The sequence below is a fragment of the Hemiscyllium ocellatum genome, chromosome 9 (genome assembly GCF_020745735.1).
Source record: "Hemiscyllium ocellatum isolate sHemOce1 chromosome 9, sHemOce1.pat.X.cur, whole genome shotgun sequence".
Classification (NCBI taxonomy): Eukaryota; Metazoa; Chordata; class Chondrichthyes; order Orectolobiformes; family Hemiscylliidae; genus Hemiscyllium; species Hemiscyllium ocellatum.
This window is the reverse complement of record NC_083409.1, coordinates 42,908,764-42,936,708: the sequence shown is the minus strand read 5'-3', so window position 1 is coordinate 42,936,708 and position 27,945 is coordinate 42,908,764. Positions and strand designations below refer to the sequence as shown.

The window sequence follows — 27,945 nt, the reverse complement described above, 5'->3', positions numbered from 1 at the left end:
GGTGGCATGGTGGCTCAGTATAAGTACTGCTGTCTCACAGCGCCAGGGACCTGGGTTTGATTCCTGCCTTGGGTGACTGTCTGTCTGTCTGTGTGGAGTTTGCACATTCTCCCTATGTGTCTGTATGGGTTTCCTCCCACAATCCAAAGATGTGCAGGTTAGGTGCATTAGTCAGAGGGAGGTGGATCTTGATTGGCTACTCTTTGGAGGGTCGGTGTGGACTGATTGGGCCGAAGGGCCTGTTTCCACACTGTAGGGAATCTCTAATCAGTCAGTCGACTATCTACAAGGTACCGGTCAGGCTATGATGTAATATTCTCTATTTGCCTGGATGAGTGCAGCTCCAACATCACTTGAAGTTCAGTGCCATCCAGGAAAATGTAACCCATTTGATCTGTATCTTTTCATTATTTTAAACTTACACTTCCTCCACCAGCACAATGGCAGCAGTATGTGCCATCTACAAAATGCACTCCTGCAACTTGCCAAAGCATCTTTGACATCACTGTCCAAATCTATGATCTCTGCTACACTTGCCATTTTAGAGTAGTAAAGTACAGGAATAACATCACCTCCAGTATCTCCTCCAACTCACTCAACATCTTGACTTAAATCACCAAACTCTTCCAACTTTCTCTGGGTCAAGATTCCTGAAACTTCCTTCCTTCTTAAAAGTTCTTTATTGGCATACCCGCAACCACAAACTGCAGTGGTTCATGAAGCCTGTTTCCACCATTTTACCAAGGGTAACTAGATGTGGCATATAGATGCTGGCTTTGCCAGGAATGCCCACATCCCATGATAGAATATTTTAAAAAGGGCTAAAATAAAATAATGCAGATCCAGAAATCTGACATCAAAGCAGAATATTCTGGAATACATAACTGGTAAGGCATCATCCATCACAGCCTGACTTTGCATTGTTTTGTGTTCACCTCTAACATCAAGATTTAATAAAATGTCTGAAGCATTTCTTAGTGCTTTGTAAATGGACACAATTTTAACTCCTTCAAAATGTATCTATCAAATATTCCTTGACGTCCATACTTTGAGCATTTTCTTTTTATTTTCTGGTATTGATTTTGGGTTGTAGGGCATATTTTTATATCTGGCATCTTTAACTCTAGATTCCATGTGCTGCAAAAATGAAGGGAAGTTAGTAAATTGATCCATGCTCCTCAAATGTTCAAAACTATTCTTAACTTTTCCTAGTTCTGACGCAGGGTCACAGATTTTAAGTGCTCACTGTTTTACCCCTGGCCTGCTAGTTGTTTCCAGCATTTGACAATCATCTGATGAAGGAGCAGCCCTCCGAAAGCTAGTGCTTCTAAACAAACCTGTTGGACTATAACTTGGTGTTGTGTGATTTTTAACTTTGTAAACCCCAGTTCAACACCGGTGTTTCCAAATCCTGTAATACTTTGATTTTTTGTAAGTTCTCAAATGCACTGGCTTCAAAAGGGACCCTGATAGAGGAAAGAAAGTAACAATTATCATTGCTTTAAGGATTAAGAAACAGATGATCCCGATAAGAGGTGCAGCAAAAGGACCTAAAACAAAGCGATAAATGACCTTTTTGCAAAAAGAAAATTTAGGTAATTAGTTGTTAGGATATGGATTGCAATTCCCAACATAGCTGATGGTTATGGATTCCACCATGGTTTTCAACTGGAAATTAGACCATTGCTTGAAGACAGAAAGAATATGCGGGTCTACGAGGAACAGTATGCAAAGACATGATGGCTTTCCTCTTCCTATGATGTACCCATTCAATAGGTGCTACCAACGCAACTTCAGGATAACACAGCTCCGAAACTGACTGGACTTCACTGCATGATCTTCCCAGTACGATTGACATACAGCCGCCGGCCATTGCGCATGTGCAGGAGGCAAAGGGACCGGGGGAGGCCGGCAGATAGCCAACGCGCGTGCGCAGGGACTGGCCGCCCGGCAGCCGGCCCACTGCGCGTGTGCGGGCGTTCGGCTTTCTCCGGGTTCTGGCCACGAGCGGAAACAAAGGTTTGAAAATTTAAAGAAAAACCGATAAAGGGGAACGCGAAGGTCGGGGCTTGGGGCTTGGCGGGGAACCAATGGGAGAGGGGTTTACTGCGGGGTGGTCGGCAGTGGGAGAGGGGTTCCGGGGGAAGGCAGGGCCTGTGTTGGGTCCATTCCTTCACTCTAATCCGGGAGGAGGTTGGATGGCGCTATGTCCCGTGGTCCAGGAGTGTCAGTTGAGTGCGGTGGCCCCAGCTCACAGTCCAGAGCAGGAGCTGGCGGCCTGAGACACTACTTCTCCTCGTTTGGTGGCACCGATTGCGGGACAGTGCCTCTCTGGCTGGGCCCTTCTGGGGCAGAGGGGCTCTGACAACCAGCCCGTGGCTCTCACAGCAGCATGAGGGGATGCACTGAAGCTTGAGCTTGCTGGTTTTAGTGGGCCAGCCACCTGCTCTCTGACCTTGGTGTGAATCTGATGGGGATGGGAGATCTGACTGCCTGATGGCGGAAATGAGAGGGGGGAGAATCATAACCCAGTTTTGTACTGCAGGTGGGTTTGTGCAAAGCTACTTTTATTTGGAGAGATTGGAAGAAGGTTGCTGACTCCATTCCTCCTCTTGGCGGCTTATCTGAGACTGAACCAATTCTTCGTGATATTGGTGATATATATGACTCCAAAATTAGCCTCTGACACATCGCTTGTCTATTTCCACTCTATAATGACTCCACCCATGTTTAGGCTCATTTTTCTGTTATAACCATCTACTTTGACTTTCCTAACGCACTTCTGACCGACCTTTGTCTTTCTGTGTAAGTTGAGGTCATCTGTAATTCTGTCCTAACTTGTTCGAGTCATATTTGCTAATCACAGCCCTGCTTTGACTCCTGATTGAGCAGTCCCTCCGTTGTAAACAGTATTTTTAAAAATGAATTTGGTGTGCATTTTTCTGGATAGTTCCTGATTCTTGGCTTTGGTGTTGTAATTTGGTATTTTGATCAAATCAGGCAAGCCTGTGTATCTGTGTGTCTTGTTTGTTGGCCTTCAGTTACTGTCTGTGCTGAGGATGATCTAAATGTATATTCAGAGAGCTAGTTACCATCAGGCATTACTCTTCATTGAAATGCACAATCCTGGGTATTGGGTGAGGACCTGAATGGGATTATTTGCAAGCACTATTTTTGGAGTGCTGCTCCTTCATTCGAAAGCTGGTGCTCCAAGTAAACCTGTTGGACTATAACCTGGTGTGATTTTCAACTTTGTACATCCAGTTAAACACTGGCATCTCAAATCCTGATTGGGCTTGGTATGGATGAATGGTCTGGTTTGTTGATTGTTAGGTGTTTGTGATGTATTACCATTTCGGTGAGGCGCAAACTAGATTAGAATCTGTAGATCACAATTTATTGGTCCCAGTCTACTCTAAGGTGTTATTTGTGGTCTCCATTATGAAAATAATCCCACCAAACTAGATTGCTGCCTTTGGTGAGATTTCAGTGTTTCTTTTGACTGCTTAGTTTGCGCATAGTCCTTTGTTTTGTTTCAGGGTGCAACGTATTAACTTTAGAAAAAGCAACATACTTCAGGTTCAATTTTGAAAATGTGAAATATTATGAAAATACTGGACATATTCAGCAGCTCTCTGTGGGGAGAGAAATAGATAACCTTCTAGATTGAACAACTTTTCATCAGTACTGGTTCCAATGAATACTTGGTCCTGAAGCATTCACTGTGTTTCTTTCTCCACAATTGCCAGATCTGCAGCTGATTAAAAACAGAACATGTTGCAAATTATAAGTTTTAGACACTTCTAGAACATAGAGAGATGCCAGTAATTCAATTTCAATCACTAGTATATGGGCTTGACACTGTAAAATATTATAGAACTTTCAAATTTCATTTTAAATTTTATTTTACTATTTATTTTACTGTTATAGTTTAAAAGCTTTAACTTTCCTAAACACCACATTTCAATTAGGTTTTATATTGTAGATTAATTATTTTCAGAAAGCCATTGTGATAAATTAACAAACTAACTAAATTCTTTTTGAATTTTTGTATTTTTAATTCGTGACTTCTCTTTAAATCCACTCACAATGAATCCTTTCCTCTTGAACGTACAATATTTCATTATGTTTATCAACAAATAAATACAATTTACAGTTTTACTTCAACTGAAGTATTGTATATATTTTTTTGGAAATATATTTATTTGCAATTTTTTTTAACTTTACAAACATAGAATTATTGAAAAATACAATTAATAATATCAGTATAATAAAAACAAAAAAACACAAATTACAATACAACTACTCTTTACCAACTACTAACCTATCCTATAACACAAAACAAACAAACTCTAACACTGTGCAAAGCAACACCAAAAAAAGAAAAGCAAACAAAACCCACAAAATACAGAACAACTATGCTCGGCACAAAGTTCCCAAACAAAGGAAACAGGAGCATTGTGTATATATACCTGTATTACCTCAGGAGACCCCCTCCAGGGCTTGACAAATCTAACCAACCTGGTTAGACAAATGCCCTAAATAATATAACTGGCAAATCTATATCCAAATAACTCAAGTAGGGCTGCCATGTCTTATAAAAATGATCTGTTGTGTGGTGCACTATGTTTGTAAAATAGTCCAAGGGAATGTGTTCCATAATTAATTTCTGCCATCCCAGCAAGCCCAGCAGGTTCTCAGACACCCAATTCATCAGAATATTCCTCTGTGCACAGTATGCAAGAATATTAAATAGTTTCTTCCCATGCCTGTCTAAAGTTGGTAAATTCGGTAGACCTAAGAGGAGAGATATCGTGTCTATTTGACTTCAGTCCTCAATACCCTCCTTATCTCTCCTGCCACAGCGCTCCAATAAACATGGAGCCTGTGGCATGTCCAGAAGCAATGGGTAAATGTATTTTACATTTGGGCACACTGAAGGTACCCCTTTTTTAAACTTTGCCAGATGGTCTGGTGCCAGATGAGCACTGTGCAGAATTTTTAACTGTGTAGTGCATGTCCTTTTACAGATTGAGATCTTTCGAGTATTCTCCCATATTTCAGAAGAGATCTCGACCTCACATAACTGGTTAATATCCTGCCAGGCCCTGCCACCCAGTAGATGATAGAGGGCATTAACCGAAAGGGTGCTTGTGGAACGTAGCAACAACGTCTCTAAGGGCTTGTAGCGCTTAGTGAGAAGCATAGTCTTCTGGATGAAACCCCTAACCTGAAAAAAACAGAAAAGATCTCTGCTGGGTAACCCGTCTTTGTGGCTTAGTTGCTCAAAATACATCATAAGCACCCCCTCAAACAAGTTCCCAAACTAGAAACCCCTCTCACTGCCCATAGTTTGAACCGTATATTGTTTTTGGCTTCTTGCCCAAGGAAAGAGATATTTTATCAGATTGATTCACATATGCATTTTCAGAAATTAAAAAGATTCTACTTTTATTCATTTTTAGTTGTTTGGTTTTTATTCTTTATTTCAATTTATTTTAGAGATTTTGCTTGAGAGTTTGAATTGAATTCAATGAGCTTTTTTGTCATATATTCAAATAAGTACATGAAAAAGTTTACAAGTCACCACATATGGCGCTATCTTAGATACAAATATCTAAGTACAGATTCTTCAGTACAAGTTGTAAGGAAAAAAAAAAGAAAAGGAAAGAAATAAGAAGTCCAGCATTACAGATTGTTGGAATAACTTAAGAAGTTCAGTCCTTCCAAATGAGTAATTCAGCGTTTACAGCTCTTTGGAATAGAGAATTCCAAATTTTCAAGACTCCGACAAAAGAAATTCTTGCTTATTTTTATCTTAAATGAATGATACTCTGAAATTCTACTTCGTAGTTCTAGATTCCCACAAAACAGAGATATATTTCCGCATCTGTTCTATCAGTTTCCCTCAAAATCTTCTATGTTTCAACATGATCACCTCTCATATTTCTAAACTGCAATGAGTACTGGCTCAATCTGCTTAGTTTCCTTATAAACATGGAGGAAGTAGGAATCAACCTCTCAGTCGTCTTTGAACTGCTGCCAGTACAGTTTGGTTCTCATATGAGAGAGTGTGTCTGTGCTGTGTAGTGTAGTGTAGTGGGTTCGCTTGCAGTGTGACATTAACCCAAGATCCTGGTTGAGACCATCCTCATGGGTACTGAACTTGACTCTTTCCCTCACGCATACACATATAAGTCTATGGGGTGAATTTGCATTTGCAGATACATTTTATTTTGTTCAAAAAGCACACAATCTGTAGGCAGTCAGTCCATATGACAGTTTATAAATTCCTACTTTGGAAATAGAACCAGTCAGATTCAGGGTTGGGATACAGACAGACTCAAACCCCACACCTTTAATGCATTGTCTGAGCTGAGATATCACTTTTTTTTTAAATAAAACCTTACCTTATCTCGGGACTGTGAGTTGAAAGAAGTTCTGGGATTTACATATTAATCAATCAAAACCTTCATCCCCATTCTAAGTGATTAAAGACTGAACAGCAATCTAGGTTTGTTCAATACATCACATGACACTTTTTCATCCTTTACTATAAATTCTGTGTCCTATAATTTTACCCTACTTGCTGCCCTGATAAAGGAGTAGTGTTCCGAAAGCTTGTACTTCCAAATAAACCTGTTGGACTATAACGTGGTGGTGTAACTTTATCCACCCCAGTCCAACACCGGCCCCTCCACAATTTGATTTAGTTTAAGACAATAGTTTCCGGCACATATTTCTAACACTCAAACCAAATTTGAAATTCAATCATAGTATGATCACTGTGCCCTAAAGATTCCTTTACTATGTGATCAATAGCTCATCCTGCCTCAATATTGTACGATTTGCCAACCTGGCATAAGCACACTTGTTTTTAATTTAGTTAACCAGTTTTTTTTTTGTAGTATTCACTTATTGCACGAGCCTATCTAACAAATATAGTTTAAGCGTGTTGCAGTTTTGTTTAATTGTAATAACCTGTTTCGGCAATTTTCTTGCAGGCCCGATGAATATCGTGACTATACTAAGAAAATTTTGCAAAATGAAATCATCTAATATCAACAAAGACTACAAGGACAACTGACATTGAAACAACATATTTTTGTTCTATAGTATTGTTCCAATGACTGTCAGCAAACTGAGAAAAGTTACACAGTTGCTGCAGTTTTCATAAACATCATGTCTCAGAATACTGACAATTCTTATAAAACTAGTTCACATTTAATGGGAACACCTTGCAAAGACATTTTTTTAGATTTACAGACTGCAAAATTTGAAAATCGATGCTGTGGTCCCAGATCAATTCAAGGCCTTTCAAGTGTTGCAGATAATCTGGATGTTCCTTTAGGTCCATCCTCACCTATTATACACCTGAGATCACTGGTACATAACAAAAATCTATTGAAATATATGAATGATGATAGACTCAAGCAGTCGCCTTTCTGTGACTTAATTATCATGGTAGAAGGAAAGCATTTTTGTGCCCATAAGGTGGTTGTTGCAGTGGGGAGCAGTTATTTCTATGCTTGTTTAAGCAAAAACCCAAACATGGATAGTATCCAATTGGACCATGTAAGTTACTATGTTTTCCATCACTTGTTGGAGTTTCTATATACGTCTGAATTCTTCATACAGGAAAATGATATCCCATCAGTTTTGGAAGCAGCACAGTTTCTCGACATTATAGATGCAGTTAAATTATTGTCTGGTAATGAAAATGTCTCTCGGTCAACCCAATCAGAGAGTTCCACTGAAAACAATCAGTGTTTGGAAGAAAAGAATTCTCTTGAACCTGCTCCCAAATTACAAAATGTATGTACCTTCTGCAGTAAAAGTTTCTGTTATAAAAAATCCTTAGAAAACCATATTGCTAGAGCTCACAGTGACCATGCTCATGTGCAACAAGAGAGTGCTGTTTCAACAAAGTTGGCACGTTCCACGAGGAGGTGGTCAACTCGCACTCGTAAGTGTCCAGCAAAATTTGAAAGTAAAAGTAACAATGAAGTCACAGATATCTCTGAAGATGAATCTTCCAGTAAAAATGGGAGTGATGCAGAGAAACATGATGATTGTGAAGCTATCGAAAGTGAAGATGAAACGGAAGGAGTTGAAGTAAAATTTGAGGAAGAATTGGAAAAGGAGGAAGAAATTGAAAGAGAGGAGGAAAACGATGAAGAAACTGATGAGGATGAGCCTCTGGATGCAGAAGAAATTGAGCAAAATATTCCCAGGGAACTAGATCCAGTCGTATCACAGACTGGCAGCAAGAAAACACTTCATTGTCCCAAATGTGATAAAACATTTGATCGAATAGGTTGGTAAGATCAAAATACCTGGTCTTTTGGTCAGTTGTGTTGACTGTTTCTGCCATTCAGTAAATATGGATCCCTTGTGGAAACTGATTTTGTAATAATTTCAAATTTTATACAAAAGATGTTCTGTACTTCAACATAATTTCATTTTCAAATATTTAATGTTTGAATAATTATAATTAGATTACAAATTTCTATGCTTTCCCTTTGCTCCATTCTCCAGCTAAAAAGACTGGTTATGAAGGCATAGGCTTTAGCAATTTTATTTCCTGTATGATTTGTTGACTAATTATTTGGTCTCTTTCCTCCAAAGCTGTTGTCTCCTCCTATTTTTTTGTGTAGTATCTGAACCTCCTGGTAATGGCATATCTGAGATCAAAAGCTTTCAACAGTGAGGGCTATTGAGAGTGAAATATGTATATGCTGCTCACTGTGCTTTATTTGTGTGCATTTACATGATCAGTCATAATCCGGTTTTTTGCTGGAATCTTTTTGTCTTAATGTTGTATCCTGACTTTATAGGAAAATATGAATGTCACACTCGTGTGCATACTGGAGAAAAACCTTTTGAGTGTGATATTTGTAGTCAGCGTTACTCTACCAAATCCAACTTAACTGCACACAGAAAGAAACATAATGCGCAAGTTGCTATTCAAAGAAAAGAACAAAAATGTCCATTCTGTAACAAGCTACATGCCAGCAAAAAAACATTGGCAAAGCATGTGAGGAGGTAAGTGTAAACTGCTGATTAAATTCTGTTGAAATATTTGTATACCCCCATAGTTTTTTGCAGCCTTCTAGTAGCCATTATATATTTGGATTGTCAAAAGTGAAACAGTATTTACCATTTTTTGGATGTGTCAAGTTAGTACCAAATTTTTTTTAAATGTAGCTTTTGTATAATTTATCAATTTAAGAAAAACAAATATGCCCAAACAAACACTAAAGTTATTATTAAATAAATAATACCAGAAATGTTCCCTTTCAATTTTAGATAAAGCCTTTAATCGGTGTCCTAAAATACTTTATAGCCAGTAAACTAGTTTTTGTAGTGTAGTTACAGTTCTGATGGAGGAAACACTGAAGCTAATTTGGACAGTCACCTTTCTGAAGCAGCAACGTGAAAATGACCAGATAATTTTCCAGCAATGTTCATTTGAGGCATTAATACTGGCAAAGACACGGGCCTACATAGAAAAGTGCCACAAAATTATTTACATCAGTGTGAGAAGACAGATATTCTATCTGTTTACCTCCAGTATTGCGGAGCTTCCTCAGTACTGCATGATTGCATCAGTATCTCTTCCAGCACAATTGGATATTGGCTTGTTAATGCTCAGAAGTAAACAACCAGCAAAAGATTCAGGAGAGACCAGAAAAGAATAACAATATATCTGTCGGAAATTGTTGAATAAAGAATGCGCTTTAATGTATAAGTACAATCAATAGCCTCATTTTATGGCCATATTGAATAATGTATGTTTTTCTTTTTTACTAAGTTTTACTATTGCTGTTCTGAGATGAGAGATGTATAGCCAAATCAATTACTGAAATAGCGAGGTACTTCTCATAATTCCCCAAATAAAGTATAGTTTATATAAAAAATAAAATAAAAAAGGGCTCTTGCCCGAAACGTCGAGTTTCCTGTTCCTTGGATGCTGCCTGACCTGCTGTGCTTTAACCAGCAACACATTTTCAATAAAAAATAAAATACCAAACACAATTAGCGGGAAAGCTGAAATACAGAGAATAGGCATCTTTTTATGATGTTGAAGATTTGCGATTCAGAACACAGATTCCTTGGGAAAGCATTTTCAAAAATATAGTTTAGGTTTTTAAGAATGCTTTCATTCTTATTTTCATTTATGATGGCAACAGTGTGCTAATTAATTAAGTTTGGGAATGTTTCCAGGTTTCATCCAGCTAATGTACAAGAATTTTTTGCTGCCAGAAAGAAGAAGAGTGAAGCCTGGAAGTGTGACGTAAGTCCTTTAATGTATCCTCCAAGTCCCAACAAGTGATGTACATAAGTAGTAACTGAGATAAAATGCCCTGACCCTTCTGTGTTTGTGTCTTGCAGTATTGAACTTTTTGTGATGATTCCCTATTGCTTTTATTTGGCCATAGGTATGTAACAAAACTTTCACAAGGAGACCTCACCTTGAGGAGCACAGGATCCTTCACACGCAAGACAAACCATTTAAATGTAGTTATTGTGAAGAACATTTCAAATCGAGATTTGCAAGACTTAAACACCAGGAAAAGTTTCATTTGGGTATGGAAAAGTCTGCAAGATAAAACATTAAGTGAAAAATTAGCTGTGGAACCTCTGATTGTTTCCTTCAAAGTTTACCATCTAGTTTTGTAGTTCAGTCTGAAAATTCTTTTTTGTTAATTGTTATAATTTGATACCGACAGAACTCTTGCTCTGTACACCTGCTTATCTTTAGAATTCAGAAGTTATGTTGAAGGATACCTTAATTAAAATTATTAGACTTATGGGTCAACAATTGCCCCATGTACAGTAAATCATTTATGAAATTAAATATAGTATTTTGTGTTACAGCTTTCACAGTTTGCATTTAATAAGTAACCATTCAGATACCTAGGCTCAAATACCCAATGTTTGTACTTATATTTAACAATGTATGAAATCTCAAAAAAACTTGATTATTCTTGTCTAATTTTCAGAAATCTCGAGTGAATTCTAGCAAACATTATGTAGTTTTCTGCCTGTTGTATTGTGAATATATTTTGAGTTTGGTGGCACCTTTTGATTATGATGCGTACAAATATCGGTTAAAGACCCCTGATGCATTTGAGCACATAACTAATCTTAACCTTTGTGAACTCTTGAGCATGCTGCATGTTAAAGGTATCTTTGAAATTAGATGTTCAGACTAAATGTCAAATCACATGTCCTGTCTGCCTGCTTAGGTGAACTTTAAAGATCCCATGACACTGGGATGAGAAAGAATGAAGTAGCTGTTCTTGCATTAGTTATAAAGTGCTGCCAGTCATTTGTGGGAATGTAGTAAATTCAACAATTAGGACCTCTTTTGTTATCTTTAAAGTGAACTGAAGTTTCTTTTTCTGCCTATTCAATCGACACTGTTATCAAGTGGTGCGAGTTGATACTCGGAGATCAGATTTCTCGTTATTTTCCTTATAAAGAATCATGACAATTTGTCCTTGATCTCCTCCCCATTTATTGTACAGCCATAGGAATATAAATACAAGGGAACAGAAGTAATCTTTTCAACCCTTTGAACTTATTGTGCTATTTAATCTGATCTCGAGGAGTAGATTGCTAACCAATTTGACGAGGGATTTTGTAAATGAACAAAACAAAATACTGGATAAACTCAGCAAGTATGGCAGCATCTGTCGAGAGAGAAAGTTTGATACGTCGAGTCTGGTGATGCTTCAGGTTCTGAAGAAGAGTCTTTGAACTTGAAACTTTAAATCTATATCTGTCTCCACAGGTACTACCAGATCTATTGAGTTTCTCCACTTTCTTTTGTGTGAAATAAAATTGTGAAGTTCATATTTAACAGTCCATACTAATTATCAAACATAACTTTGTTATTTGAAGGAGATATTCAAAACAAGATATTTGGTTGTTCTCAGGTTATCCTTGGATAGCAAATTTCATACATAACCAAATAAAGGATGACTGAGAGCAGTGAGTGTTTTAAAATATTGAAGCAAAACGTTTGGTGATTATAATAAATAGACTTTTTTATTTTATCATCCTTTCTTTCAGCCACACCAAAATAAAGGTTAAACTGTGGTCCCTTTCCCTGCAAGGAAAGAAAGTGCATGGATGATGGACTGCAGAGATACAGCCTAGATCATTTTGTCAGGGCAGGTTGCATTTTTCTAATTTGAATGGAGTTCAGTTTAATGCAGTTTTTTTTAACCACTTTGTATTGCAGAACTGCAGACTTTGCAGATCAATTTGAAACTAACACTACCAATTTATTTCTCACATTTTAGGGCCATTTCCATGTGACATTTGTGGTCGCCAGTTTAATGACACTGGGAACCTTAAGCGTCATATTGAATGCACTCATGGAGGAAAACGAAAGTGGACTTGCTTTATTTGTGGGAAGTCAGTAAGGGAAAGGTAAAACTAGATATGGCTATTAGAAATAAACGAAATACAAATAGTTGCATTTTTTAAGCTCATTGAGAAAAGGCTACAATTTTTACTTTTACAATTTAACAAAAAAACCCAGTATTTAGAAATCTACTTTAACATTAGGCTATTTTGTTAATACTTGATGATGCAATTAATGTATAGTCATGTTCAAAAGACAATATTTATTTCTCTTTATGTAAGTATTCATCTTATTTTGTTCTTTCTCAAGTGAGTTTGAAATCTATGCTCTTAATTTGGGAAATCAATAAATAATACAATAAGTGAAGAGGATACACTGCCTATCCCTGCCAATGTTGTAATTGTAATAATGTTATAACATTATTATGATTATATAGCTCTTCCTTGAGACTTTTCCCGATCAGGTTGATGCTGTGTAATGACAGCGTTTAAAAAAAAAATTAATGTTTTATTCAGAACTTCCATCTTGCTGAGAAGGCTTCAGGCCTATTCACATCCAACAACATACACTGAAAACCTAGCTGTCATCTGAACAGTTTTGACAAACTCTGTGTCATTGTTTCAACAAATTGGAATATTGTGTGCAATTCTCGTCTCCTTCCCATTGGAAAGATGCTGTGAAACTTGAAAGCGTTCAGAAAAGATTTACAAGGATTTTGCTAGGATTGGAGGTTTTGAGCTATGGGGAGAGGTTGAATAGGCTAGTTACTGAGATGTATTGTTCACAAACAAGGTAATTACAGAAATATTCAGCAGTGAAAAGGGCAAAAGTCAACAGAATACATATTCTTAAGGAAACCTTAATTTATTTATTTCTTATTTTTAAAAAAAAATTGAACAGAACTACATTAAAAGAACACCTTCGTATCCATAGTGGGGAAAAGCCACATCTGTGCAGCATTTGCGGACAGAGTTTCCGTCATGGTAGCTCATACAGGTAAGAACATGCAAGAATCATCTGGCTCTGTAAAATCTATCATTGATGTCTAATCACTTCTTAAATATATTTTCTACATGTGTTCCAACAAAACTCGAGAATGATCAGCCATTCTGCATTTCTTCTGTCCATCTGTTATTTACTGTCTACTAAAACAGTAAACCTGGACCACAAACAAGTTAAGGCATTTGTTTTCCAATCAGTATTATGTTTATACAGGTGACAGTCAATTTTTAAAAAAAAAGTCCTGTGAAGCACTCTGGGTTTGTGTCTTAAATATTGTTTCAAGATAATTTATCATGTTTGTTACTATTTTTAAAATATATTTTCTGTTCATCTTCATTTAATGTTGATGTGTAATGCAAACAATTTCTGACCAAGAAATCAGTGGGTAAAGCACATTAATGCTGCAAATGCCCTGTGAAGGCAAGTGAAAGTGAGCCAACATTGCTGATACTTCGTTCACTGTCATGGTTATGATTGGATTGATTGTATACTTTTTTTTACAAAGTACACAACCAATCTAATCACAACCATAATGGATACAAACTGTGCAATCATGAATGTTTATGCCACAATGCATTGATTCTGCATGAATCAACTTTTCTATAGATATTCATGTCTTTGAGCAGAATCAGGATGACCTGTATCTAAAATGATGAGATGGATGGATAGGATGGATACTCTGAGTGTTTTCCCAGTGAAATGTGAAAAATTCGGGAGCATAAGTTTAAGGTGAGAGAGGAAACTTTAAGGGAGATAGGTGTGCATTTTTATTTTTGCAGGTGCCTAGAATGCACTGATGGGGATACATTAGCAAAGTAAAAGAATCATTTTGACAACACATGAACATGCAGGAAATAGAGGGATATGGATCTTGTCCAGGCAGATGGGATTAATTTAGAATGGTATCATGGTTGGCACAGACATAGTGGGCTGAAGGGCCTTTTGCAATGCTATAATCTTCTATGTTTCATATAATATTAACCCAATCCCATTCTTGCGCATTCTGTCTCAGAATCCTCTCATTTTCAACATTAAATATATATTTTTTAATTTAATAGTTTTAACCTAACTCTCCCCCACTGGAAAATGTAACGGGTCAGGTGGAACATTGGTTTTGAACCTGCCTGCCTTATGCAGTGAAATCAATGGAGACCAGCATTAAATGGGATGTAAAACTGAAGTTTGACCAAATATTTTTCCTCATTTGGTTTCCCATCCAATGGCTTGACTTAAAATAATTGCTGAAATAAACTTTTTGATCTAAAGATAAAAATTATTTTCGCCAGTCCTTTGTAAGTTCAAGTCAGTGCAAATAGTATATATGTAGGACAGATGCGATTACGATGCTCAAGGCAACGTTGTCTCTGCTCTTCAAGTAGACCTTGGGCTTCTGCACCCTAAGACTTGTGCCCCTTATGACAAGTCCTTCCTCAGCACTCTCTTCATGCTGGGGACTCTGCCATGGGTATGTCTCAACCGTTTGTTTCCTGATCTAATTTCTACTCTCTCAAACCTTGATATCAGTCCCTTCTATTTGAGAGGAGCAATGGAAATCATTGAATTGAGACCTGCAGTTCTCATTGAACTTTGTGTGTGTCTGTTTATATATCTGAAAAGACCAGGAATAAAATACACTGAAAGTAATTGATTAAAATATTTTAAACTTTGCGCAAAGCTGGTTGATTTTAGTTTATTTTTGTGTTTTAACATTCTTGTTAATTAATGTGAAATTTACCTAGTCAATCCTACTACAACTGAATCAAATTGATAGAGAGAATTTACCAAGCAAGCAATATCTTTGCGTATCATTAAGATTGACAGCATACAATAGAAGGATGTGTGTATTTCTCATGTTTAATTTTATTTCTCATCTGCATGCTGATCATCATGCTTTTTTAGTTATCTCATTATATAGAGTCATAGAGATGTACAGCATGGAAACAGACCCTTTGGTCCAACCTCTCCATGCTGACCAGATATCCCAACCCAATCTAGTCCCACCTGCCAGCACCTGGCCCATATCCCTCTAAACCCTTCCTATTCATATATACATTAATGCCTCTTAAATGTTGCAATTGTACCAACCTCCACCACTTCCTCTGGCAGCTCATTCCATACACGTACTACCCTCTGCATGAAAAAGTTGCCCGTTAGATCTCTTTTATATCTTTCCACACTCACCCTAAACCTATGTCCTCTTGTTCTGGACTCCCCACCCCAGAAAAGACTTTCCCTATTTATGCTATCCATGCCTCTCATGATTTTGTAAACCTCTATAAGGTCACCCCTCAGCCTCCGACGCTCCAGGGAAAACAGTCTCAGCCTGTTCAGCCTCTCCCTATAGCTCAAATCCTCCAACCCTAGCAACATCCTTGTAAATCTTTTCTGAACCCTTTCAAGTTTCACAACAGGAAGGCGACCAGAATTGCTCGCAATATTCCAACAGTGGCCTAACCAATGTCCTGTACAGCCGCAACATGACCTCCCAACTCCTGTACTCAATACTCTGACCAATAAAGGGAAAGCATACCAAACGCCTTCTTCAGTATCCTATCTACCTGCGACTCCACTTTCAAGGAGCTATTAATCTGCACTCCAAGGTGTCTTTGTTCAGCAACACTCTCTAGGACCTTACTATTAAATGAATAAGTCCTGCTAAGATTTGCTTTCCCAAAATGCAGTACCTCGCATTTATTTGAATTAAACTTCATTTGCCACTTCTCAGCCCATTGGCCCATCTGATCCAGATCCTGTTGTAATCTGAGGTAACCCTCTTCGCTGTCCACTGTACCTCTTATGCTCGCATCCAAATCATTTATGTAAGTGACAAAAAGTAGAGGACCCAGCACCGATCCTTGTGGCACTCCATTGGTCACAGGCCTCCAGTCTGAAAAACAACCCTCCATCACCACCCTCTGTCTTCTACCTTTGAGCCAGTTCTATATCCAAATGGCTAGTTCTCCCTGTATTCCATGAGATCTAACCTTGCTAATCAGTCTCCCATGGGGAACCTTGTCGAACGCCTTACTGAAGTCCATATAGATCACACCTACTGCTCTGCCCTCATCAATCGTCTTTGTTACTTCTTCAAAAAGCTCAATCAAGTTTATGATGATATCAGAGTGTATTCTATGAATATTTAGAGATATTGGCTGAAATTTGATATTTGTCATGTTTATTTAAAAAAAATCAATTCTTTTTAGTTATATCGTGTGCTATTTGGTATCATAAACTTATTACAGGAGCAATTAATAGCTCTGTTAAAATCTTTGTAAATAAAAATTCACTTATTATAATAAATGCAATGGTTACCAACATTCTTCGTTTAAAAAGCATTTTGATTCCTTATTTCTGACGTGTTGTTAAGGTTCATAAAATCATTTGTCATGACAAGAAATATCATTGAATATTTTATAAATTTGCACCTTATAACTAGACTACATCTTCGGGTACACCATGATGACAAGCGATATGAATGTGAAGAATGTGGGAAAACCTTTATTCGCCATGATCATCTCACAAAACACCGAAAAACCCATTCAGGTAAAGTATTCAAATAGCTTGAGTTGACTGTCCACTTGGGAAGTGGATAACTTGATAGCTCCAGAATCACTTCAATTGTTGTTTGCTGGCTTGCTGGAAGAGTGACCCTCCGTATCTCCATGTCCCTGTCAGCACTAATGTAATTCACAAACCTGTATCCTGCATTGCCTATTTAATTCATGTAGAGACAACCTTTTAGTGTAATGGATTTACTAGATGTTTTAACACCTCCATCTGTCGTGGTTCCCCACAAGAATGTTTTACTGTCTTTACAACATTTATTTTGTCTTTGGCATTGAACCTCTGTTCATGTAAAAGGATGCAACATTTCTTTTCATAGCCATGATGTTCAAGTTTTTGTTCTGTTTCCTGTTCATAGGAGAAAAAGCCCATCAATGTGAAGAATGTGGAAAATGTTTTGGCCGTCGGGATCATCTCAGTGTTCACTACAGAAGTGTCCATTTGGGAGAAAAAGTCTGGCAGAAGTAAGTCAAGTACTGCTGTTAGAGTTTCTTAATTGTCAAAATAACAGTGAATTAAATTATGGAGAATGAAAATAGTGAAATTTAAATTGCATCATTGGATAATTACATTTTTTTTGACGAAATGCAAATCTTCCCTCCAATCCCTTTTCCATTTGTCCCATTTTCCTCCTATTTCTTCATTTCTTCTGACAAGTTCTTTCTTCATCCCTCCCTCCTCTACCCCCATCCTATCCTCAACTGTTTGTTGAATTTTAGTTTTACATATCAAAAGATAAATGTCCTAACATGCTGTTTTCTTTTAGTCACTTTCCGTGGTCTGCTATAAATGATCTTGATACCTCCGTAAATTCCCATAATTGCATCCCTCCACCTTTAAAGTTCTTGTCCACAAACTGACCATCTTCCATGTTGAAAAATGTGTTGCTCGAAAAGCGCAGCAGGTCAGGCAGCATCCAAAGAGCAGGAGAATCGACGTTTCGGGCATGAGCCCTTCTTCAGGAATGAGGAAAGTGTGTCCAGCAGGCTAAGATAAAAGGTAGGGAGGAGGGACTTGGGGGAGGGGCATTGGAAATGCGATAGGTGGAAGGAGGTCAAGGTGATGGTGATAGGCCAGAGTGGGGTGGGGCGCGGAGAGGTCAGAAAGAAGATTGCAGGTTAGGAAGGCGGTGCTGAGTTCGAGGGATTTGACTGAGACAAGGTGGGGGGAGGGGAAATGAGGAAGCTGGAGAAATCTAGGTTCATCCCTTGTGGTTGGAGGGTTCCTAGGCAAAAGATGAGGCGCTCTTCCTCCAGGCGTCGTGTTGCTATAGTCTGACGGTGGAGGAGTCCAAGGACCTGCATGTCCTTGGTGGAGTGGGAGGGGGAGTTGAAGTGTTGAGCCATGGGGTGGTTGGGTTGGTTGGTCTGGGTGTCCCAGAGGTATTCCCTGAAACGTTCCACAAATAGGCGGCCTGTCTCCCCATTATAGAGGAGACCACATCAGGTGCAGTGGATGCAGTAAATGATGTGTGTGGAGGTGCAGGTGAATTTGCGGCGGATATGGAAGGATCCCTTGGGGCCTTGGAGGGAAGTGAGGAGGGAGGTGTGGGCGCAAGTTTTGCATTTCTTGCGGTTGCAGGGGAAGGTGCTGGGAGTGGAGGTTGGGTTGGTGGGGGGGTGTGGACCTGACGAGGGAGTCACGGAGGGAGTGGTCTTTTCGGAATGCTGATAGGGGAGGGGAGGGAAATATATCTCTGGTGGTGGAGTCCATTTGGAGGTGGTGGAAATGACGACGGATGATACGATGTATGTGGAGGTTGGTGGGGTGGTAGGTGAGGACCAGTGGGGCTCTGTCCTGGTGGCGATTGGAGGGGCAGGGCTCAAGGGCGGAGGAGCGGGAAGTGAAGGAGATGTGGTGGAGGGCTTTGTCAATCACGTCTGGGGGGAAATTGCGGTCTTTGAAGAAGGAGGCCATTTGGGTTGTACGGTATTGGAACTGGTCCTCCTGGGAGCAGATGCGGCGGAGATGAAGGAATTGGGAATATGGGATGGCGTTTTTACAGGGGGCAGGGTGGGAGGAGGTGTAGTCTAGGTAGCTGTGGGAGTCGGTCGGTTTGTAGTAAATGTCCGTGTTGATTCAGTCGCCCGAGATAGAAATGGAGAGGTCTAGGAAGGGGAGGAGGTGTCTGAGACGGTCCAGGAGAATTTTGAGGTCAGGATGGAAGGTGTTGGTAAAGTGGATGAACTATTCAAACTCTTCGTGGGAGCACGAGGCAGCGCCGATACAGTCATCGATGTAGCGGAGGAAACGGTGGGGGGTGGTGCCAGTGTAGTTGCGGAAGATGGACTGTTCCACATATCCTACGAAGAGGCAGGCATAGCTGGGGCCCATGTGGGTGCCCATGGCTACTCCTTTGGTTTGGAGGAAGTGGGAGGATTGGAAAGAGAAGTTGTTCAGGGTGAGGACCAGTTCGGTCAGTCGAAGGAGGGTGTCAGTGGAAGGGTACTGGTTGGTGCGGCGGGAAAGGAAGAAGCGGAGGGCTTTCAGTCCTTCGTGATGGGGGATGGAGGTGTACAGGGACTGGATGTCCATGGTGAAGATGTTGTTCCCGCATTTTGTAAAGGCATCGGACTTAGTATATACAGTCTCTACAAGATTGCAGTATTTATCTACTGGCATCTTCTAGGGACTAATGTGTGTGTGGAAGAGGAGTTTCATTGTCTGTCTGTCACTAGGGAATATGGAACATAATGTCTAAAATGATGGCACTATTACAAAGTAGTTTTAAAACACAGATTTTCATGTCTATATAAAGTATATTAATTTTCATGATCCTTTAAATATATTTGTTGGAATATGGGCATTACTGCCAATGTCAACATTTGCTCATCCCTAATTGCCTCTGAGAAGGTGCTGGTGAGTTAAAATGGGTTCAGATTGTAAAATAATTAAAGAATTGCTGTAGTCTTGGACAGTCGATAATTGTCCCAAATACATGTTGAATTGGAAGGCAGTTCATTAGTATGCTGATTAATCAAGTTGTTCAAGACAGCTAAAGAATACAAAGAAATTCCTTTTACGTAGAGATGTAACTCACCATGACTGAAAACAAAAAATGCTGGAAATCACAGTGGGTCAGGCAGCATCCATGGAGAGACAGCAAGCTACCTTTTCGAGTCTAGACGACTATGGTTGAGTTTGCCATATAGTTCCATGTCATTTATCAGACATTTCTCCATAATCTCTGAAAAGTTGAAGCTCTGAGAATTATTTAGGTTTGTCTATAGCGGGCTTTCTCAAGATGTGGATGATGCTTCTAATTGCCAAAAAACTTCAATGCACAGATAAAACAGTCTGACTGATTAAGCAGAAACTATTGTAGTGAAAGGCAACAAATAATGTTCAAGATTAGATTAGATTCCCTACAGCATGGAAACAGACCATTTGGCCCAACAAGTCCACACTGAACCTCCAAAGAGTAATCCAACCAGACTCATTGCCCTACCCTATACAGTATTTACCCCTGACTAATGCACCTAACACAGTGGGCAGTTTAGTATGATTATTCACCTAACCTGCACGTCTTTGGACTCTGGGAGGAAACCAGAGCACCCAGAGGAAACCCACACAGACATGAGGAGAATGTGCAAACTCCACACAGACAGTTGCCCGAGATGGAATCAAACCTGGGTCTCTGGCACCGTGAAGCGCAGTGCTAACCACTGAGCCACCTTGCCACCCACGAGTAGAAAGAAATTTTCCTACTCTGTTCTCGATGCATATTTCTGATCAGCAATTAACATGAACTTGCTTTCATATGTTGCCTTTTATATAGAACCAATTTGAGAATGACAAATCAGTCAGCCAAAGGAAGTAACCAAACGCTCAGTGTAGGCAACACTGAGGCAGTGGTGAAAGGGACTTGGCATGGGCTAGAATCAAGCAGTTGAGATTTGGATGAGCTGAAGCTAATGGGTGATCTTTTTAAGATATTTTCAAATCAACCTATTCAGGGATGTTACTTCATACTTCTGGAGCAGATGAGACTTGAACCTGGGCCCCCTCGCGGCTTAGAGGTAGGGACACTACTACTACACCACGAGAACCCTTAAAGATTATGTCTTTAATACCTTTCAAACCTATTTTCTAATCCTCCTATTCAGAGATGTTATTACACTCCTCTAGAACAGATGAGAATTGAAACTGGGTCTCAGAGGTTTAATGCTACTGCTGCACCACGAAAGCCCTGAAAATGCATCTTTTTAATGGCGAGTCAAATAATTTCATTTGTCTTGTAGTAAATTGGTGAGTGGCATCTATAACATAGATAATATATCCTGAATAGGAGCCAGACTGAGATCAAGGAAGGCATAGCTTATCTGACAGGAAATCTAATATGAAGGAAAAGAAGGCGGTGAAAGCTGTTTCAACTGCATACAAGTGGAAATAGTTTGAACCTAACATGGACAAATTGTGAGCAAACCAATGATGAAGCAGTTACATAGTGCATTCAATTCTACAATATAATCAGAAAATGCAGTGGGGAAAAAAGGTGCTGAATTACTGCCTTGTGTGCTTAGTGGCGAAGGAATTTGTTGATGCAACCCCTGGAAAGTTGCTGTGACAATTTTGGCAAAAGAAAAGTAAAAACATTTGCTTTGAATGGTTCCTGTTAAGAGGATGAATTTTATATGTTTTGTATCAATTCCACTGAAGTAGGGTGAATAATATGTAAATTGATGCAAATTTATGTCCAAGGTTAGGAGTTTAAAAAAAAAGAGACTTCTGTTTGATACTAAGGGCTCAATATGGCAAGGTCACTAGAGGCATATTAGCCAAGACATGGAATACAAACAGAGAGATGCTATGCTGGGACTGTATAGAATACCTGATAGGCCCTAGTTACAGTACTGCATATAGTTCTGGTCACCACATTGTAGGAAGGAGATAATTGCTCCAGCGGGGGTTAGAGGTGATTTATCAATATCAATTCAATGGGCTTGACAGAACTAGGACTTGCTAAATCCGCTCTCTGCTCAGAAGAGCCCATCGCGCCCCCCCATCGCCCCCTGTCCAACCCATCCTCCCTGCCAGCTTTCCCCACCCCCGCCCCCCTGCTTTTGGAGATGCTGGACTGGACACCTACAGCAAGACTGCTGCTGCATTTGGGGAGTGAGTCTCAAAATAGTTCACACAGATAACTTTTTACTGCAAAGTTTTGACAAGTTCTGCCCTGTACAGGACAATGTTGGAGAGATTATCTGGGGAAGGAGGATTTAGGGGTAAACCCCTGTGTAAAACTCCAGGGAAAGTGTGGGGGGAGAGAGAGAAAACATGGGCGGTCAGTCATTTGGAGATGGTGCCGGGCCTCTCGTCAATGTCCAGGACTGTTCTCAGCAGCATTTCAGTAAGCCGAGTTCACTTTTAAACAAAAGACGTGATCAGTGTTGGAAACACTTCTTTGATGCAAAGTTTTTATTGGGACCTTGAGATCTTCTTCAGATAATCCAAAATTCAGATAATTGATATTCAGATAATCGAGGTTCTTCTGTATTTTGATATTAACTCAATTGGTTGGATGGCTGGTTTGTGATGAAGATTGACTCCAATAACGCGGGTTCATTTGCCGCACCAGCTGAAGTTACCATGATGGGCTCAGTGGTTAGGACTGCTGCCTCACAGGACCAGGAACCCGGGTTTCATTCTAACCTCTGGTGACTGTGCGGAGTTTGCACATTCTGTGTGGGTTTCCTCTGGGTGCTCCAGTTTCCTCCCACAATCCAAAGATATGTAGGTTAGGTGAATTGGCCATGCTAAATTGACCATAGTGTAGGTTAGGTGCATTAGTTAGGGGTAAATGTAGAGTAAAAGGATAGGGAAATGGGTTGGGGTAGGTTACTTCTCGAAGGGTCGATGTGGACTTCTTAAGTTGAAGGGCCTGTTTCCACACTGTAGGGATTCTGTGGTTCTCCTCTTGCCTGAGATGTGGTGACCCTCAGGTTAACCTACCACTCGTCATCTCCTCCTGAGAAAGCAGCCCCCTTTACTTCTACTATTTAACTGTTCACTTGCATTCCTATGAGCTCATAAATAGGATTAGTGCAGTCTGATCTTTGTCAACCAGTACAAACATTATTGGCAAAAATGTTGTAAATGTCTTTTTAATTCATTATTGAATTTAAAGGAATTTTTTTTTAAATGAAGGCAACAAAACATCTCTCATTTATCTTTATGGGTTACAGGTATAAAGCGACTCTTCATCAGTGTGAAGTTTGCAAAAAAGAATTCAAAGGGAAGTCAAGCTTGGATATGCATTTTAGGACACATTCAGGTATTCTGATAAGATGTTTGTGACATCCATTAAATCAGAAATCATTCTAATCTTTTCTTTTCCTCACTCTTTTTTGAGAAGATCTCTGTTGAAAGTTATTATTCGATCTGCTCCACCGTCCTCTCAGGCACTGCATTCTGGACTTTAATTTGATGCATTAAAAAAAAATCGAATTCTCTGCTTTCCTCTGGTTCTTTAGACAATTTCTTAAACTATATTGTCTGAATTTTAACCTTCGTTCAGTGGAAACAATCTTTCCCTATCTCCTCTCATCAAACCCATCACAGTTTTGAATACCTTTAATTAATAGTCACCTCAACTTTCTCTGATCTGGGAACACCAATCCTAGCTTCTCTTCTGTCTCCAAATTATAGATGTATCTCATCCTTGGCACCAGATCTTTCTGCACACTTCCTTAAACTCAGTGAGCTTTGTCACTGAAGATCATTATTCTGTAAATTTCCTGTGGGTAATACTAAAGTTGTATCATAGGTAGTAACATTACAAATACTTGTTAAAGAGTATTGTTTGCACCTTGTACCTTATGATGACAACCGTTAAAACTTGCCTTAATTAAACACCACCCGCATACCCAATGGAAAATATAATTGTAGCTACTTTGATCAGCACACACTGAGCTGATTGTCAGCCTCACTGACGTTTATGCCAAAAACATAGATTTTTCTACATTTCCCGTAGTGGTTTTCTTGAACATTTTCTTCCCCTTCCATGGAAAATATGGTGGTTGAAGATGAGAACTTTCAGTGAGTTCTCTGAACGTCTGGAACGTTATCAGCTTAAATGGGAATTTGCAAATGGCAGTTATAGTGATCTGTAAGTACTGGTTCAGTTACCTGGATTAAAAAAAAAAATCCTGGGCACAGCACCCAGTGACAAATATATTTTTTTTTACATTTGTTGAGTATTAAATTTAGGATCCAAAGTTCCTTGTTCTGAACATTGTAATTTGATGTTATCTTCTCCACAGTAGTGTAGATTCAAAATCACTATAGATTATAATGCAGTGTATTTATAGAGGCTTGGCTTTCTTTGAAGTAATTGTGGATATGATCATTTTGATCTTGGGAGTGTGTAGACTAATAATGATAGACACATAATGCCAAGCAATACGAAACCCTTTCTCCATCGTCATGCTGAAATATTGTGAAGATTGTAAGGTGTTTTGTATGAATCTTTTGGTCACACTGATGTAGTTTCAATCTTTCAGAAATGCTGACTTAGTGATTTCTGTCCCTAATATAATAAGGATTTTAACTGGATGGGCAAATTGCTCCACAATGATCAAGAAATCTGTTTGTACAGTTTGTTTGTAAACTCAAATAAAAGCAAAATACTGCAGATGCTGGAAATTTATAACAAAAAGAAAGTGCTGGAGAAACCCAGAAGGTTTGGCAACATCTCTGGAGAAACAATCTGACTGTTAACTCTGTTTCTCCCTCCGCATATCCTGCCAGACCTGTTGTGTTTCTCCACCATTTTCTTCTTTATTTCAGGTTAGTTCCATGAACTCAGTATAAGAAAACATGTCTGAGACTGTCCCTAGGATCTCATATTTGCCAAAAACAATACCAAACAGCTATAATGCGCATATTCCATAATATTAGGCCTAAATTGTAGGCCATTTCCTGTCCTTCAGTATGACATGCATGGATTATCCCTGCAGGTGGAGAGACACCAGAAGATGTATGAGCCATTTCTTTGATCAAACTCTGTCTAATCTCCTGCTGACCCTTAATAGTACAACTCGATTCGCAATGGAAAGATTTCTAAAAGATATTAATCAAGGCTTCTGGCAACTTTTAGGATCACATACTTCCTGATTCCAAATTCAGCATCTGCCTTAATGTATTTGCATTACCCAAGGCCCTGCCAATGAATAATGTCATTGGAATTTGCAAAGTTAAATCAGAAATCTATGCCAAGTACCTGCAATTGTCTTCCTATTTTTGATACAGAATCTATTATGCAATGCATCATAACTCATTAAGGCATGGGATAATTTTGTTTTGTTTAACATTAAAGTACTATTCATATACTGCCCAAAATGCAGAATATATGCCTGCCTATTACTAATTCTAGAAAAAGTGAAATCATTAATTTTTTTTTGTCTTGAGGTACAGATTTAATGATTAAATTTAATGTCCATCAACATCTATGGAAAATTGTTTTCTCATGCAGAGGCATAGCCATCACTTCTGAGAAATTTCTAACCCTGCTTCAAAGTTTTAATGAGGGGCCTGAGAATTTACATTGAATTCCAGTTCTTCACAAATGAGTTGATTTGATTTGAGTTTAGCAATATACTTCATTTCAGAAATGTCTTGTAGGGCTAATGGTGACGTCCTTTTGGGAAAACAATAGCACTGAATAGGTTAGTGTTGGCAAATTGGTCTAAGCATGTCAGGTCTCGAATTAAAATCTAGTCAAGGTCTGTTTTTCTTTATTATTATAGGTGAAAAGCCCTATAAATGCCCAGTTTGTAACCAAGCATTTCGAATTAAGAAGACATTGACAAAACACATGGTTATTCATTCAGATGCTCGTCCCTTCAACTGTCATCATTGTAATGCAACATTCAAAAGGAAAGACAAGTTAAAGTATCATATGGATCATGTTCACAGCACTAAATCTCCAGAACAATCAATTGTGACTGCTTCTGAAGTGAAAATGGTATCCCAGCAATTGCTATTTACACAAGATGGCAAAATGTACGAAACTGAAGCAAAATCTTATTTGGATCAAAATAAGGTTTACCAAGGAGATGGCAAAACGACAATTCAGAACGTTCATGGAGATGTGACCCTTGTGCCAGTACAGATTGCTGATAGTACTGTTCAGTCTGATGCAGCTCAACATGCTGCAACCTTGGCACCACAATCTCATGAACTCCTTCATTCCCAACAGCCTCATCAGCAGCCTGATTATCAAAGAGCTACAGATCTTGCATTTCTAGAGAAGTATACCCTTACACCACAACCTGCCAACATTGTGCATCCTGTTCGTGCTGATCAAATTATAGATCCAAGAGAGCAATCATATCTTGGGACTTTACTTGGACTTGACACAGGTACACCAGTACAAAGTATTTCCAATGCAGGCCACTAATTGCAATGAACAGTACACCCTTTGTGATGGCATTATCTTACACAAAAAAGTAAAAGACAAGTTTTTATGTCAAAGCTAATTTTATATTGATTCCAAATTATGTAGTAAATTGGTATGCTTTCCTTTAATTATCCACATTTTGGGATCCTGGGTATGTTTTAATGTATTTTTTATGTTTACATTTGCTTCAGGTCTTTCCAGTCTGATTACTGAGGGACAATGCAAGGCTTGTATATAACTGAAATTATGCTTTGGCGCGGTACAGATGACTTGAATGATTTTAAACATTAACCTATTCAAATCCAAAGATTAATATTGAAAATTATTAAACTGATCATATTTATTGTTTGACCATGTCTTCATTCTTGGTTGAATAGTTGGCTCAGCATTAGGCTCAGTCATCCTCGTTTGTTTAATCATGGTTAGAGTTATTGATATATAATATCAATAACTCTAAAATGCTGCTTGAATAGTCAAAAGGATGCCAAATTTCTTAACATTTTCAAAGAACCTAGGTTTCCCAAGCTTCACTTGAGAAAATACCTTGCCATCAGATGCATTTATTGGATGTCACGGTGGCTCAGTGGCTAGCACCACTACCTCTCAGCACCAAAGCCCCAGGTTCGATTCCAGTTTCGAATGACTTTGTGGAGTTTGCACATTCTGCCGTGTCTGCATGGATTTCCACTGGGTTCCTACAGTTACATCCCACAATCCAAAGATGTGTAAGCTAAGTGGATAAGACACAGTGAATGTAGGCTTACATTGTTTGGGTAAGAGTCTGGGTAGGCTGCTCTTAGTAGAGTTGGTGCAGGCTTAGTGGTACAAATGGCCTCTTTCTCCAGTGTAAGGATTTCACGTTTCTGTAGTTCATTTCAGTCCCATTAAAAAGAAAGTGGAAAACTTTTCTTACACAAGTATTTGGTATCGTATTGAAATTTCACTTTTTCCATTATGAGAAATTGCTGGATAACTAAATAACCTGAAAATGGGAAATGAGAAATCTCAGTATTAAACCAGCTGGTGAATCAAAATAAACTGAAATATGATGCATCTAAACATGAGATTTTAAATTGCACAACAAAAGCTAATCTGTAATTTAGAAGAGAAGGAAGCTATGTTAACAAGAAACCTATCATAGCAAAGACTAATTTTTAATTTGAGTAATTATAACTAGCACACTAAAACATGGAACATCTGCCTTTTTTGATTTTATTTTACACATTGAGTACCAAGCCTTCCAACCTGCAAAATTGAGGATGGCTCATCAAAATGTACATCAATGTTTGTTGTAATAGCACTTAGTAAGCTGATGGATGACAACCTATTTTGTCCTTTTATTGATGGGCAAAATTGCTTATAATGCTACTGTAGTCTCCCAGTTGACTTTTTACTGATTAGTTTCTGGGTTATTAAAAGAACCTCTGATTAATAAAACCTGCTGAGAATCTGCACCTCAGTTGAAAACTGAAATGGCAGGTGGAAGAAAGGAAGAATATTTTGCAGATTTCATACCAGTCCTTTTAAAATGTTGTTTATCACTTGGTTGTAGTATTTTATAATAAGTAATCATAATATGTTTACAGTCTTTAAAAGAATA

General features: G+C 38.7%; 2 protein-coding genes across 3 annotated transcripts in view; one reads left to right on the top strand and one right to left on the bottom strand.

Annotated features, from left to right (window-relative positions):
* Positions 1-1,873, bottom strand: part of crb1 (crumbs cell polarity complex component 1) — a 163,657-nt gene extending 161,784 nt beyond the window's left edge. The window contains exon 1 of the mRNA XM_060829555.1: positions 1,766-1,873. Within this exon, the coding sequence (XP_060685538.1) occupies positions 1,766-1,873 (108 nt within the window). The remainder of the gene's footprint in view (positions 1-1,765) is intronic.
* A 61-nt stretch (positions 1,874-1,934) lies between these two features.
* zbtb41 (zinc finger and BTB domain containing 41) lies at positions 1,935-26,675 on the top strand. Of its 2 annotated transcripts, none has more exons than XM_060829716.1 (11): positions 1,935-2,019; positions 7,005-8,317; positions 8,838-9,045; positions 10,228-10,297; positions 10,443-10,590; positions 12,315-12,444; positions 13,280-13,375; positions 16,818-16,924; positions 17,304-17,409; positions 23,131-23,219; positions 25,693-26,675. In XM_060829716.1, the coding sequence occupies exons 2-11, from the start codon at positions 7,183-7,185 to the stop codon at positions 26,343-26,345; spliced, it is 2,742 nt and encodes a 913-aa protein (XP_060685699.1). In that variant the 5' UTR covers positions 1,935-2,019; positions 7,005-7,182; the 3' UTR covers positions 26,346-26,675. The 2 variants fall into 2 exon arrangements, with proteins under 2 accessions (XP_060685699.1, XP_060685700.1); XM_060829717.1 differs by lacking the exon at positions 1,935-2,019 and adding an exon at positions 2,204-2,545.
* Positions 26,676-27,945: the final 1,270 nt, after the last annotated feature.

What these genes read in the sequence shown, in the direction of transcription:
- zbtb41 (XM_060829716.1), top strand. Translation starts at nt 7,183, where the DNA reads ATGTCTCAGAATACTGACAATTCTTATAAAACTAGTTCACATTTAATG. An exon ending in ACACCGAAAAACCCATTCAG is followed by an intron (nt 16,925 to 17,303) that starts GTAAAGTATTCA and finishes TCCTGTTCATAG; the next exon opens with GAGAAAAAGCCCATCAATGT. An exon ending in GCATTTTAGGACACATTCAG is followed by an intron (nt 23,220 to 25,692) that starts GTATTCTGATAA and finishes TTATTATTATAG; the next exon opens with GTGAAAAGCCCTATAAATGC.